This window comes from Bos indicus, chromosome 19 (genome assembly GCF_029378745.1).
Source record: "Bos indicus isolate NIAB-ARS_2022 breed Sahiwal x Tharparkar chromosome 19, NIAB-ARS_B.indTharparkar_mat_pri_1.0, whole genome shotgun sequence".
NCBI classification, from domain to species: domain Eukaryota; kingdom Metazoa; phylum Chordata; class Mammalia; order Artiodactyla; family Bovidae; genus Bos; species Bos indicus.
Window position 1 is genome coordinate 9,058,194 of NC_091778.1, and position 15,763 is coordinate 9,073,956.

Below are 15,763 nucleotides of genomic sequence, written 5' to 3' on the forward strand. Positions count from 1 at the left end.
AAAGGAAAGATATACTCATTTGAATTCAGAGATCCAAAGAATAGCAAGGAGAGGTAAGAAAGCATTCCTCAGTGATCAATGCAAAGAAATAGAGGAAAACAATAGAATGGGAAACACTAGAGATCTCTTCAAGAAAACTAGAGATACCAAGTGAACATTTCATGCAAAGATGGGCTCGATAAAGGACAGAAACAGTATGGACCTAACAGAACCAGAAGATATTAAAAAAAGAAGTGGCAAGAATACACAGAACTATACAAAAAAGATTTTTATGACCCAGATAACCACGATGGTGTGATCACTCACCTAGAGCCAGACATCCTGGAAGGCAAAGTCAAGTGGGCCTTAGGAAGCATCACTATAAACAAGGCTAGAGGAGGCAATGGAATTCCAGTTGAGCTATTTCAAATCCTAAATGATGATGTTGTTAAAGTGCTGCACTCAGTGTGCCAGCAAATTTGGAAAACTCAGCAGTGGCCACAGGACTGAAAAAGGCCCTTTTCATTCTAGTCCCAAAGAAAGCAAATACCAAAGAATGTTCAAACTACCGCACAATTGTACTTATCTCACACACTAGCAAAGTAATACTCAAAATTTTCCAAGCCAGACTTCAACAGTAGGTGAATCATGAACTTTCAGATGTTCAAGCTGGATTTAGAAAAGGCAGAGGAATCAGAGATCAAATTGCCGACATCCATTGGATCATTGAAAAAGCAAGAAAATTCCATAAAAACATCTACTTGTGCTTTATTGATTCCACCAAAGCCTGTGACTGTGTAGATCACAACAAACTGTGGAAAATTCTTAAAGAGATGGGAATATCAGACCACCTTACCTGCCTCCTGAGAAATCTGTGTGCAGATCAAAAGGCAACAGTTAGAACTGAACATGGAACAACAAACTGTTTCTAAATTGGGAAAGGAGTTCGCCAAGGCTGTATATTGTCACCCTCCTTATTTAACTCATATGCAGAATACATCATGTGAAATACCAGGCTGGATGAAGCTGAAGCTGGAATTAAGATTGCCAGGAGAAATATCAATAAACTTAGATATGTAGATGACATCACCCTAATGGCAGAAAGTGAAGAGGAACTGAAGAACCTCTTGATGAAGGTGAAAGAGGAGAGTGAAAAAGCTGGCTTAAAACCCAACATTCAGAAAACTAAGATCATGGCATCTGGTCCCATCACTTCATGGCAAATAGATGGGGAAACAGTGGAAACAGTGACAGACGTTATTTTCTTGAGCTCCAAAATCACTGCAGATGATGACTGCAGCCATGAAATTAAAAGACACTTGTTCCTTGGAAGAAAAGCTATGACCAACCTAGATAGCATATTAAATAAAACGTAGAGACATTACTTTGGCAACAAAGGTCCGTCTAGTCAAAGCTATGGTTTTTCCAGTAGTTACGTATGGATGTGAGAGTTGGATCATAAAGAAAGCTGAGCGCAAAAGAATTGATGCTTTTGAACTGTGGTGTTGGAGAAGACTCTTGATTGTCCCTTGGACTGCAAGGAGATCCAATCAGTCCATTCTGAAGGAGATCAGCCCTGGGATTTCTTTGGAAGGACTGATGTTGAAACTGAAACTCCAATACTTTGGCCACCTGATGTGAAGTACTGACTCACTGGAAAGGACCCTGATGCTGGGAAAGATTGAAGGCAGGAGAAGAAGAGGACAACAGAGGATGAGCTGGTTGGATGGCATCAGTGACTCAATGGACATGAGTTTGAGCAAGCTCCAGGAGTTAGTGATGGACAGGGAAGCCTGGCGTGCTGCCGTCCATAGGGTTACTTAGAGTCAGACACGACTGAGCGACTGAACTGGACTCCATCAGTCAACAATTCAGTTAGGTTAAATAACGTTAAGAACACAGAATTGGGAATTACCTGACTTGCAAAGAAAGTGTTTACCCAGTCATTAGAATTGCTCGCTTTCTCAACATCTGGGAAGGCACTACTGAGACTTGAGTGATTATTATACCACTTGCTCTTGCATTTAGAGAGTGCCTGGTCTATGGAGTTAAGATGAAGGGTAAAAATGACAATTCCATAAAAATAAAGATATGATCAAAGACCCGTGTATTGATGACAGGTGAATAGAGAGATAAATGATTCTGAAATATTATATATAGGTTTGTTAGTAATTTAATCTTATATATGGATATGCATTTTACTTCTGAATATTTTTTGCTATAAATTGTGTAAAAATACATGCTCTAGATATTTTTTCCACTTTTTTCAACGAAATGTATTTCAATATATTAAGCAAAAGAAGACTTGAGTAGCCAAACAAAATTTATCATCTCTCTGGGGCTTCCCTGGTGGCTCAGATGGTAAAGAATCTACCTGCAATGCAGGAGACGACCTAGGTTCCATCCCTGGGTCAGTAGGATCCCCTGGAGAAGGGGATGACTACCCACTCCATTATTCTTGCCTGAAAAATCCCATGGACAGAGGAGCCTAATGGGCTACAGTTCATAGGATCCCAAAGAGTTGGACATGACTGAGCAACTAAGCACTTATAATTCCAAGCTGTATAGAAACACTGCATTCCAATTATGTTTATAAACATTCCACTGTTACCCCATCTATTTCCCATGAAGTGATGGGACCGGATGCCATGATCTTCATTTTCTGAATGTTGAGTTTTAAGCCAACTTTTTCACTCTCCTCTTTCACTTTCATCAAGAGGCTTTTTAGTTCCTCTTCACTTTCTGCCATAAGGGTGGTGTCATCTGCATATCTGAGGTTGTTGATATTTCTCCTGGCAATCTTGATTCCAGCTTGTGTTTCTTCCAGCCCAGCGTTTCTAATGATGTACTCTGCATAGAAGTTAAATAAGCAGGGTGACAATATACAGCCTTGACGTACTCCTTTTCCTATTTGGAACCAGTCTGTTGTTCCACGTCCAGTTCTAACTGTTGCTTCCTGACCTGCATACAGATTTCTCAAGAGGCAGGTCAGGTGGTCTGGTATTCCCATCTCTTTCAGAATTGTCCACAGTTTATTGTGATCCACACAGTCAAAGGCTTTGGCATAGTCAATAAAGCAGAAATAGATGTTTTTCTGGAACTCTCTTGCTTTTTCCATGATCCAGCGGATGTTGGCAATTTGATCTCTGGTTCTTCTGCCTTTTCTAAAACCAGCTTGAACATCAGGAAGTTCACGGTTCACGTATTGCTGAAGCCTGGCTTGGAGAATTTTGAGCATTACTTTACTAGCATGTGAGATGAGCGCAATTGTGTGGTAGTTTGAGCATTCTTTGGCATTTCCTTTCTTTGGGATTGGAATGAAAACTGACCTTTCCCATCACTTCATGGGAAATAGATGGGGAAACAGTGAAACAGTGTCAAACTTAATCTTTTTGGGCTCCAAAATCACTGCAGATGGTGACTGCAGCCATGAAACTAAGACGCTTACTCCTTGGAAGGAAAGTTATGACCAACCTAGATAGGATATTCAAAAGCAGAGACATTACTTTGCCAACAAAGGTCTGTCTAGTCAAAGCTATGGTTTTTCCAGTGGTCATGTATGGATGTGAGACTTGTACTGTGAAGAAAGCTGAGTGCCGAAGAACTGATGCTTTTGACCTGTGGTGTTGGAGAAGACTCTTGAGAGTCCCTTGGACTGCAAAGAGATCCAACCAGTCCATTCTAAAGGAGATCAGTCCTGGGTGTTCTTTGGAAGGACTGATGCTAAAGCTGAAACTCCAATACTTTGGCCACCTCCTGCGAAGAGTTGATTCATTGGAAAAGACTTTGATGCTGGGAGGGATTGGGGGCATAAGGAGAAGGGGACGACAGAGCATGAGATGGCTGGATGGCATCACCAACTCGATGGACGTGAGTTTGAGTGAACTCCGGGAGCTGGTGATGGACAGGGAAGCCTGGCGTGGTGCGATTCATGGGGTCGCAAAGAGTCGGACAGGACTGAGTGACTGAACTGAACTGAACTGAAACATTCATTTGATAGAATTGGAATAGTATATCAACATCTCAGAAAGAAGAGTTACTCCCAACACAGTGAAGCTGTTTTCTCAAATTCAGGCATTACTATCTTTCACGTATCAATGCTGTTATGTGCTTGATTTACAGCAGAATCCACTACATGTTTTCCTAAAGTTAATCTATGTTTAATATTAGATGGTGAAAAAAGAAAACAAGTATAGTATGTGCCGTAAGGCTATGTAGATGGGGTCAGGAGGGAGAAAGATACCTTTCTGTGGGGAGAAAGAAAACAGTGCACAGGCTCATTGTCAGGGAATTGTCTTTAGGAAGGTGTCCCAGTGAAAAAGGGAGATGAACTGAATTTTCTTAAAAGCATGCATCCTTTTAGGGGAAGAACACTGACTGAAACCGCCCACCCTGGTCAGGCACCATAGTAACCATTTGCATGAGTTGTTTTAGGACAAAAGATCCTGGTAAAGAACATGGAGCTAACAAGCCACCACCAACCAGAAGAGATCAGGAAAGGTCAAAAAATCCTCCTCGCTGGCATCCATCCTGGCTGAGCAATGCGTGCACCACCAGGAAGGGCTCTGAGTCAGAATGATTGGTCAGAGACAACCTGGAAACTAATCCCACCACCATAAAATCCGAGACTGCGAACCACGTGGCAGAGCTGTTCCCCTGGGTTCCCTTACCCTGCTGCTCTCCACCCAGGCACTCCTTCCCAATAAAATCTCTCGCTTTGTCAGCCCGTGTCTCCTTGGATAATTCATTTCCGAGTGTTAAAGCCCACTTTCGGGCCCTGGAAGGGGTCCCCTTTCCTGCAACATACCTACCTCTTCTTAGTGTGTTATAGCCCTTAGGACACTCCTCAGGACTCCAGTCTGAAAACTTGAGGCATTTTTCAGCCGTAATTTCTTTGGGTACTTTTCCAGTCTCTCTTTCTAGGACTCTAATGGCCTAAATGTTAGAACTCTTTATTATAGTCCAACAGATCTTTGTGGCTCTTGCCCCCCCCCACCCCCAGTTCAGATTGGGTACTTTATATTGTTCTTTTAATCCACTGATTATTTCCTCTGTGACCTCCATTCTGCTGTGGAATCCTTCCACTGAGCTTCTTATTTTGCTAATTGTGTTTTTCAGTTCTAAAATTTCCTTTTAGTGACAACCTAGAGCAAATGGACAACTTTCTAGAAACATACAGCCCACCAAAACTGAATCAAGAAGAAACAGATGATTTGAACAGACCAGTCCCTAGAAGTGAAAGTGAATCTGTAATAATAATAATTTTTTTTTAAACTCCTAACAAAAGTCCAGACCAGGTGGTTTCACAGGCCAATTCTACCAAACAAACAAAAAAGAACTTACACCAATTCTTCTCAAACTTTTCCAAAAGACTGAAGAGGAGGGAATACTCTCAAAGACAGTCTGTGAAGCCACCATCAAACTGATACCAAAACTAGAACAAAGATACCACCAAAAAAAAAGAAAATTATAGGTTAATATCTTTGATGAATATAGATGTAAAAATTCTCAACAAAATACTAGCAAATCAAATCCAACAAGTCACAAAAAATATCATAGACTACGAACAAGTGGAATTCATCCCAAATTCACAAGGGTGGTTCAACATTTGCAAATCAATCAATGTCACACACCACATTAACAAAAGTCAAAAATCACATGATCATCTCAATAGATGCAGAAAAAGCATTTGACTAAATTCAACATCCATTCACAATAAAAACAAAACAAAAAAAAAAACAAAAACAAAACAAACATCTCTTACCAAAGTGGGACTAGAGGGAACATATCTCAACATAATAAAAACTATTTATGATAAACCCACAACTGGTATATTACTCAACTATGAAAAGCTAAAAACCTTCCTGCTAAAATCTGGAACAAGACTAGAATGTCCACTCTCACCACTTCTATTCAACATGGTATTGGAAGTCCTAGTCATAGCAATCAGAGAAGAAAAAGCAAGAAATGTATCCAAATTGGAAGAGAAGTAAAATTGTCACTATATGCAGTTGACATGATACTATATATAGAAAACCCCAAGAACTCCACACAAAACCTACTATATCTAATAAACGAATCCAGCAAAGTAGGAGGATACAAGATTAACATTCAAAAAATTGGTTGCATTTCTTTATAGTAACAGTGAAATATCAGAAAGGGAATGTTAAAAATTAATACCTTTTAAAAATAACACCAAGAAACAAAATCCTAGGAGTAAACCTGACCAAGGAGGTGAGAGATTTATGTGCTGAGACCTATAAAACAGTAAAGAAAATTAAAGAGGATTCAAAGAAACTGAAAGATATCCCATGCTCTTGGACTGGAAGAACTAACACTGTTAAAATGGCACTACTGCCCAAAGCAATCTACAGAGTGAATGTGATCCCTAACAAAACATCTATGATAATTTTCACAGAACTAGAACAAATAATCCAAATATTTATATGAAACCATAAAAGACCCAGAATTACCAAAGCAATCCTGGGGTAGCCGGGGGGAAAACAAAGCAGGAGGCATAACTCTCCCAGACATCAGAAAATACTGCAAAGCTAAGGTAATCCAAATTTAGACTTAAATTGAAGAAAGTAGGGAAAACCACTAGACCATTCAGGTATGACCTAAATCAAATCCCTTATGATTATACAGTGGAAGTGAGAAATAGATTTAAGTGACTAGGTCTGATAGATAGAGTGCCTGATGAACTACGGAATGAGGTTCGTGACATTGTACAGAAGGCAGGGATCAAGATCATTCCCATGGAAAAGAAATGCAAAAAAGCAAAATGGCTGTCTGGGGAGGCCTTACAAATAGCTGTGAAAAGAAGAGAAACGAAAAGCAAAGGAGAAAAGGAAAGATATAAGCATCTGAATGCAGAGTTCCAAAGAATAGCAAGAAGAGATAAGAAAGCCTTCCTCAGTGGTCAATGCAAAGAAATAGAGGAAAACAATAGAATGGGAAAGACTAGAGATCTCTTCAAGAAAATTAGAGATACCAAGGGAACATTTCATGCAAAGATGGGCTCCATAAAGGACAGAAATGGTATGGACCTAACAGAAGCAGAAGATATTAAGAAGAGGTGGTAAGAATAAACAGAAAACTATACAAAAAAGATCTTCATGACCCAGATAATCATGATGGTGTGATCACTCACCTAGAGCCAGATATCCTGGAATGTGAAGTCAAGTGGGCCTTAGAAAGCATCACTACGAACAAAGCTAGTGGAGGTGATGGAATTCCAGTTGAGCTCTTTAAAATCTTGAAAGATGATGCTGTGAAAGTGCTGCACTCAGTATGCCAGCAAATTTGGAAAACTCAGCAGTGTCCACAGGACTGGAAAAGGTCAGTTTTCATTCCAATCCCAAAGAAAGGCAATGCCAAAGAATGCTCAAACTACTGCACAATTGCACTCATCTCACACGCTAGTAAAGTAATGCTCAAAATTCTCCAAGCCAGGCTTCAGCAATACATGAACCGTGAACTTCCAAGCTGGTTTTAGAAAAGGCAGAAGAACCAGAGATCAAATTGCCAACATCCGGTGGATCATGGAAAAAGCAAGAGAGTTCCAGAAAAACATCTATTTCTTTTATTGACTGTGCCAAAGCCTTTGAGTGTGTGAATCACAATAAACTGTGGAAAATTCTGAAAGAGATGGGAATACCAGACCACCTGACCTGCCTCTTGAGAAATCTGTATGCAGGTCAGGAAGCAACAGTTAGAACTGGATATGGAACAACAGACTGCTTCCAAATAGGAAAAGGAATACGTCAAGGCTGTATATTGTCACCCTGCTTATTTAACTTCTATGCAGAGTACATCATGAGAAACGCTGGGCTGGAAGAAACACAAGCTGGAATCAAGATTGCCAGGAGAAATATCAACAACCTCAGATATGCAGATGACACCACCCTTATGGCAGAAAGTGAAGAGGAACTTAAAAGCCTCTTGATGAAAGTGAAAGTGGAGAGTGAAAAAGTTGGCTTAAAGCTCAACATTCAGAAAACGAAGATCATGGCATCCGGTCCCATCACTTCATGGGAAATAGCTGGGTAAACAGTGGAAACAGTGTCAGACTTTATCTTTTTGGGCTCCAAAATCATTGCAGATGGTGACTGAAGCCATGAAATTAAAAGACGCTTACTCCTTGGAAGGAAAGTTATGACCAACCTAGATAGGATATTCAAAAGCAGAGACATTACTTTGCCAACAAAGGTCCGTCTAGTCAAGGCTATGGTTTTTCCTGTGGTCATGTATGGATGTGAGAGTTGGACTGTGAAGAAGGCTGAGCGCCGAAGAATTGATGCTTTTGAACTGTGGTGTTGGAGAAGACTCTTGAGAGTCCCTTGGACTGCAAGGAGATCCAACCAGTCCATTCTGAAGGAGATCAGCCCTGGGATTTCTTTGGAAGGAATGATGCTAAAGCTGAAACTCCAGTACTTTGGCCACCTCATGCGAAGAGTTGACTCGTTGGAAAAGACTCTGATGCTGGGAGGGATTGGGGGCAGGAGGAAAAGGGGATGACAGAGGATGAGATGGTTGGATGGCATCACTGACTCGATGGACGTGAGTCTGGGTGAACTCCGGGAGTTGGTGATGGACAGGGAGGCCTGGCGTGCTGCGATTCATGGGGTCACAAAGAATCGGACACGACTGAGCGACTGAACTGCATTGATGTATAACTGAGTCACTTTGCTGTACAGCAGAGATTGGCACAATATTGTAAATCAATTATACTTCAACAAAAAAATTTTTTTAAAGAAACAAAAATAAACACGAGAAAATTTCCTTTTGGTTTTTCTTTGCATCTTCTATTCCTTTGCTGGGACTTTCTATTTCCTTGCTGAGTCTTTCTATCCTTTCATTCATCTCAAATGTGATAATCCTGTCTGCTTTAAAATGCTTGTCAGATAATTCTAACATCTCCCTTATCTTACTGTCAGCATTTATTAATTTTTTTTTCAGTCTGATGTCTTACTGGTTCTGGGTATAAAATTGAAGAAGTTGGAATCTGAACATTTTCACATTACGGTCAGACATTCCAGATCTTATCCTGCTGGCTCTCTCCGATTGCGCTCTGGTGGGGGGGGGAGATACTGCCAGGTGGGGACTGAAGTCCAAGTTCCTTACTTGGGCTCTGTTAACACAGGTGGGAGTGGCAGGGAGGCTTCATTGCTGCTGCCAGTGGTGGGACTTCCTTATATAAGGCCCTGTCCTGGCTGACAAGTATAAATGGATTTAAGCAAGCTTATTTGTCTCTGGCTCCTAATTTATTTTTATATGAGTTTGGAAATTTGAAAAACAAGCTGCATTCTGATACATCCCACGTATCGAGGTTAGCACCTACCGGACTTAAACTTAGAAACTGAAGCTGAAAATAGGGAGCATGAAAAATAGCTTTGGCTTCTCTGGGTTTTCCTCACTCCTAAGAATTATTTCCAATCCATTTCTTTTCCTATATTTTCCTGTCCTCATTCAGCTTTGTCATGCCCTCTATATATTCGCTCCTCCTTGACTTGTGGGCTTTGTTCTGGTTCCCTGCCTGGTATGATCCTGTTTGAGTTTTGGAAATCAGTTGCTGTGCCCTTCAGCCCTATTCCTTCAGGAAATTAGCCCTGAAGAAGAGAAAATACACTTCTGTTGCAATTATGCAACCAAATTGCCTACCACACAGATCCAGTAATGAGACTGCCTGCCTACACCTCTTTCCAGATTCACACCACCGGCAGTGAATTGGTAGCTTGTCAGGGGCTTCCCTGGTGGCTCAGTGGTAAAGAATTCACCTGCCAACACCTGCCAATGCAGGAGATGCAGGTTTGATCCCTGGGTTGGAAAGATCCTCTGGAGAAGGAAATAGCAACCCACTCCAGTATTATTGCCTGCAAAGTCCCAGGGACAGAGGAGCCAGGAGGGCTAAATAACAGCAGCAGTAGTCAGGATTCCACCTTCTGATCCAGACTTACCCAAATCCCCTTATACTTTATTCTCCAACAATCCCCCCATGACTGTGTGTGTTGTTGTATGCTTAGTCGCTCAGTTGTGTCCAACTCTTTTTGACCCCATAGACTGTAGCATGCCAGGCTCCTCTGTCCGTGGAGATTCTCCAGGTGAGAATACTGGAGTGGGTTCCATGCCCTCCTCCAGGGGATCTTCCCGACCCAGGGATCAAACCCAGGTCTCCCACATTGCAGGCACATTCTTTACCATCTGAGCCACCAGGGAGGCCCAGACTGTAGCTCCCTGAATATGCTGTGGCCTCTGAGGCCCTACATACAGTAAAAGTATAATTTATCCTAAACTTGGAAAAAGGAAAAATGCTGTTTGCCTCCCTGACATCATGGCAGAGTAGTTTCAATAGGCCCACATGGCTCTCACAGGGTACTCTCAAATCTGACTTTGTGGTCCTATTTGGCCAACCACCCAGTACGGCCTGATCCCCAGTCTCATGGAGTCCACAGATTAGCGAGGAAAAGAAAATTAAAATAAATAACTGCACAAATGATTATTTTAAAACAATTACTATGAGTATCAGAAGGTAGTCAGTCAGTCCAGTCACTCAGTCGTGTCTGACTCTTTGTGACCCCATGGACTGCAGTACACCAGGCCTCCATGTCCATTACCAACTCCCAGAGCATACTCAAACTCACTTCCATTGAGTCGGTGATGCCATCCAACCATCTCACCCTCTGTCATCCCCTTCTCCTCCCACCTTCAATCTTTCCCAGCATCAGGGTCTTTTCCAATGAGTCCATTCTTTGAATCAGGTGGCCAAAGTATTGGAGCTTCAGCTTCAGCATCAGTCCTTCCGATGAATATTCAGGGCTGATTTCCTTTAGGACTGACTCATTTGATCTCCTTGCAATCCAAGGGACTCTCAAGAGTCTTCTCCAACACCACATTTCAAAAGCATCAACTCTTCGGCGCTCACCTTTCTTTATGGTCCAAATCTCACATCCATACATGACTACTGGAAAAACCATAGCCTTGACTAGACAGACCATTGTTGGCAAAGTAATGTCTCTGCTTTTTAATATGCTGTCTAGGTTGGTCATAGCTTTCCTTCCAAGTAGCAAGCGTCTTTTAATTTCATGGCTGCAGTCACCATCTGCAGTAATTTTGGAGCCCCCCAAAATAAAGTCTGTCACTGTTTCCATTATTTAATTGCAGGGACAAATATCAATAACTTCAGATATGCAGATGACACCACCCTTAATGGCAGAAAGCAAAGAAGCACTAAAGAGCCTCTTGATGAAAGTGAAAGAGGAGAGTGAAAAATTTGGTTTAAAACAACATTCAGAAAACGAAGATCATGGCATCCAGTTCCATAACTTCATGGTAAATAGATGGGGAAACAATGGAAACAGTGACAGACTTTATTTTCCTGGGCTCCAAAATCACTGTAGATGGTGACTGCAGCCATGAAATTAAAAAACGCTTACTCCCTGGAAGAAAAGTTATGACCAACCTAGAAAAAGAAAAGTAAACCGATGGGACAGCATATTAAAAAGCAGAGACATTACTTTGCCAACAAAGGTCCGTCTAGCCAAAGCTATGATCTTTCCAGTGGTCATGTATGGATGTGAGAGTTGGACCATAAAGAAAGGTGAGCACCAAAGAGTTGATGCTTTTGAACTGTGGTGTTGGAGAAGAGTCCCTTGGTCTGCAAGGAGATCCAACTAGTCCATCCTAAAGGAAATCAGTCCTGAATATTCTTTGGAAGGACTGATGCTGAAGCTGAAACTCCAATACTTTGGCCACTTGATGCGAAGTACTGACTCATTGGAAAAGACCCAGATGCTGGGAAAGATTGAAGGCAGAAGAAAGGGATGACAAAGGATGAGATGGTTGGATGGCATCACTGACTCTATGGACATGAGTTTGAGCAAGCTCCAGGAATTGGCGATGGACAGGGAAGCCTGGCGTGCTGCAGTCCATGGGGTCACAAAGAGTCGGACAGGACTGAGCAACTGAACTGAACTGATTTAGGAGTAACCTGACCCTCACACAGCCCTGCAGTTTTGTTTCCTAGCTGTAAGAGGAGTTATTCGGTACACCCTAAGATAAAAATGACCTACACACACACACTTGCATCCGTTTTTCCCTTCCCCTTCCCAAACCTCTAATTGCCTGTTTGAAACGACTGTTGTCATGTTAATAACACAGAATTAAGATGACGACAAATTACCAAGAAAAAAAAAACAAAATAAAAAACATTTACTATTGTATTTTAAAGGATGACGTAAAGCGCTAGAGGGGGGAAAAATCTCAAATGCTAACAATATTTACGTAGTGTCTAAATTTTTTCCAAATTTCCAATATGTCTATAATATACGTAATTTTAAAGGAAAAATAATTTTAAGAACAAATCTGTGAAAATGGAAGCCCACAGCTTCCAATGACCCTCTGACCATTCTTAATCTGATTTGGGGCAGATGCAGCAGTTTGAAAGGCAAGGTCTTTTGTTGGGGAAGGAAGAGATGGGCGGGGCAGGAAGAGCAGTCCTCTGGTTATTTCTCTGTAGCGTCTCAGTCCTGTCGTACAATCCAAGTCAAATCAATGCATTAAGCGCCTCTTCCTTTCTGCTTGTCCCCAAAACGGAAAGACAGGCGTAGCGGGGCGAAACGGAACACCCCGGACGCGGCTCCAGGGATGCCGCTGGGGCCGATCTGCAGAGGGCGCCCGGAATGCTGCCAGCCGCTCAGCCCGCCCAAGCTTCTCCTCAAGCCCCGCCCAAGCTTCTCCTCAAGCCCCGCCCACCCGAACCCCCGCTCCGCCCCCGCTCAGACCCCCGCCCCCTCCCCCGCCCGGCTTTGCTCCGCCCGCCCCAGTCACGTGGTGAGGCGCCGAGACCAGCCGGTAGCTGATGCAGTCGCAGGGTATTCATCATGGAGCTGGCCCCGCGAAACTGTCCTGTGCCGCTGCTGCTGCTGCTGCTTTTGGGCCTGAGCACGGGTAGGTTCGGGCAAAAGATGCTTCAGCGCCCGGTGCCTCCTTCTCTCCTCCAGGGATGAGAATCAGTTAGTGGGTTTGTGCTTTTTAAACCGTATTCCTTTCCCCCTGTTTCTACCTTGTGGAATTATTTTGCTTTTGAAACTCACTCAGTTTTTTAAATTCAGAGTGATTTTTCTACTTTTTTTCTGACTCTGGGTATTCTGATGCTTCCTTTCTTCCCTGCGCATAGTTAGAAGCAGTTTTGCAACATGTAAGGTTTGGAGAAGCTGATGATAATGAAGTTTCCACTATCTAAGGGCCACCTCCCTCTTCCTGCCGTGATTGGCTGCAAAATGAGATTATAAAGTTGTTGTTGTTGTTGTTGTTTTAAGCTGAAACACTGTCCAGAAGACTCTAAAAAATAATACCACAAATGGGACACTTTATTGAGAGTAAGACTTTCTCCCTGTACCTAATCAGAACAGGCAAGATAATATCTTCCCTCATTGCAGTCCTTTTTGACAAAAACCAGTTCGTGTTTAATATGATGACTTGCAAGTTGATTTTCAGTCTTTTCTTCAAGCAAAATGACTCCTGATCTGAATCAAGAACTGAGAATTACAACTGGCCACAGACTTGTCTTGTGATCTGAGTTGCTTAACTTGTTTGCCCTTCTGTAAAATGGGGATCATATGACCCTTCTGCTTGTGCCTGGGAACTGTCCAATAGGTTGCCCACCAGATTTTAAGTGGTCACTGGCAGGGAGGCTTCCCTGGTGGCTCAGCAGTAAAGGATCTGCCTGCAATGCAGGAGATGCGGGTTCGATCCCTGGGTTGAGAAAATCCCCTGGAAAAGGAAATGGGAACCCACTCCAGTATTCTGGCGATGGCACCCCACTCCAGTACTCTTGCCTAGAAAATCCCACAGACAGAGGAGCCTGGAAGGCTGCAGTCCATGGGGTCGCTGAGGGTCCGACACAACTGAGCAACTTCACTTTCACTTTTCACTTTCATGCATTGGAGAAGGAAATGGCAACCCACTCCAGTGTTCTTGCCTGGAGAATCCCAGGGACAGGGGAGCCTGTGGGCTGCTGTCTATGGGGTGGCACAGAGTCGGACACGACTGAAGTGACCTAGCAGCAGCAGCCAGTATTCTTGCCTGGGAAGTTCCGTGGACAGAGGAGCCTGGTGGGCTATAGTCCATGGGGTCCCAAAAGAGTTGGACCCAACTTAGGGTCTAACCAGCAATAACCAACACTATCAGGAAAGGGAGGAGTGCCAGAGTGTAAGTTAAAACAGACCAAGCCTTATCTGCCATTTTCAAGGAGACTGGAATTTTGTGTTACTTGGTGTGTACTATCTCACAGCCGTATCTATAATAAACATTCCAGCCTTTCTGTTTTGCTCATCAGACCACTTTCTGGTTGCCTTAATCTCCATCCTTATTAAGTTTCAAAACAACATTGTCTCCTCACCTACTCTTCTTATCTTGGGGACCAGTTTTTGTCCTTTTACTTGCCACAGAGGCATGAAATTCAAAAAAGAGGAAGTAGAGGCAGAAAACTCTGGTAACCCAGGATCATGCTTTCGTCACGGTTTAACATTAGCCTGTTTTACCCACAGAGTGGTATTTGAGAAAAGGAAAGGTGTCACAGCTTGGAAGTTGTTAGGTTAGCAAAGGTGACATAGTTAATGTATTTAACCTACTCTTTTCTGATACATATTTTGCAAATGCTAAAAAAGTTAACTTTGGTTAACTCTAAATTGGAGGAAAATGGGAGTTGTGGGATTAAATAATATATGTATGGCTTCTATAAATTTTCTGCCAAGTTGCCTCCTCAGAAAATTTTGTGCCAGTACGCACTTTTGCGCACAGTGGTGAGGCCAGTCTCCTGACTCGTGCAAATAGAGCTGCTGCCATCTGTCAAATAAGCAAAGGTTTTTTAGTGACCTCATTATTGCTTTAATTTTCATATCTTTGAATATTAGTGATTTTTTTCACGTATTTATGACATTCGTATTTCTGTTTTCATGAATTATTTTCTTGTGGCATTTATCCATTTAATTATTAGGATCTTCTGTTGTTGTTGTTATGACTACTGTTATTTATTGAATGCCTACTAAGTGCTAGGAATTGTCAACTATCTTGATTGTTGCAAAGATGATATTTTTTAATTGATCTAATGATTAAGGAAGTACCCTTCTTCATATTTATTTCTGATCTTTATTTGTTGTTTTGCCTTTTATTTTCATTGTATGGAAATGTAACAGTTTCTGTCCTCAACGCTCACTAATTTGCTCTACAGTCCCTGGGAGTCTGCTTAAATCGTTTCCCCATCCAGAGGTCAAAAAAACATTCAACTCTATTTTCATATTTTTTTCACATCTAAATTTTAAAAATGAAATATTTGATCCACTGGGAATTCATTTTGGTTAATAGTGTTAAGAGAGGATCTATATTTCTTTTTTTTTTTTTTTTGCTTCAAGAAAGCTAACAGTTGCCCTGGCATAATATACTGAGTAATTTTGCCCCACTAACTTGTCGATGCCTCTTTAATTGTATACTAAATGAGAAACCAAAATCAATGTGATGCATTTTGAGATTTTTTTTCTTTTTTCCCCTAAATGTAAATCTCTCTCTCTCTTTTAAACAATTATGAGCATGTTTCATGCCTTCCTGTTAAAAATCCAAACATTACAGAGGGTGTAGAGGAAAATGTGAAAGCTTTCAGCCCCCTGGGCCTCTGTTAAGTTGGGTTTGTTTTTTCATAAGCTGAAAATTTATTCAATCTAAGTTGAATTTTTTTTCTTTATCTCCACAATGTATTGAAGTAAATACATAAACATAAACCAAATGA

At 41.8% G+C, this 15,763-nt stretch overlaps 1 protein-coding gene across 1 annotated transcript in view; it reads left to right on the top strand.

Moving 5' to 3' along the window:
- Positions 1-12,792: 12,792 nt before the first annotated feature.
- The window catches only part of SCPEP1 (serine carboxypeptidase 1), a 33,885-nt gene continuing 30,914 nt past the window's right edge, over positions 12,793-15,763 (top strand). The window contains exon 1 of the mRNA XM_070772503.1: positions 12,793-12,927. Coding sequence (XP_070628604.1) covers positions 12,861-12,927 — 67 coding nt within the window. The 5' untranslated portion in view covers positions 12,793-12,860. The remainder of the gene's footprint in view (positions 12,928-15,763) is intronic.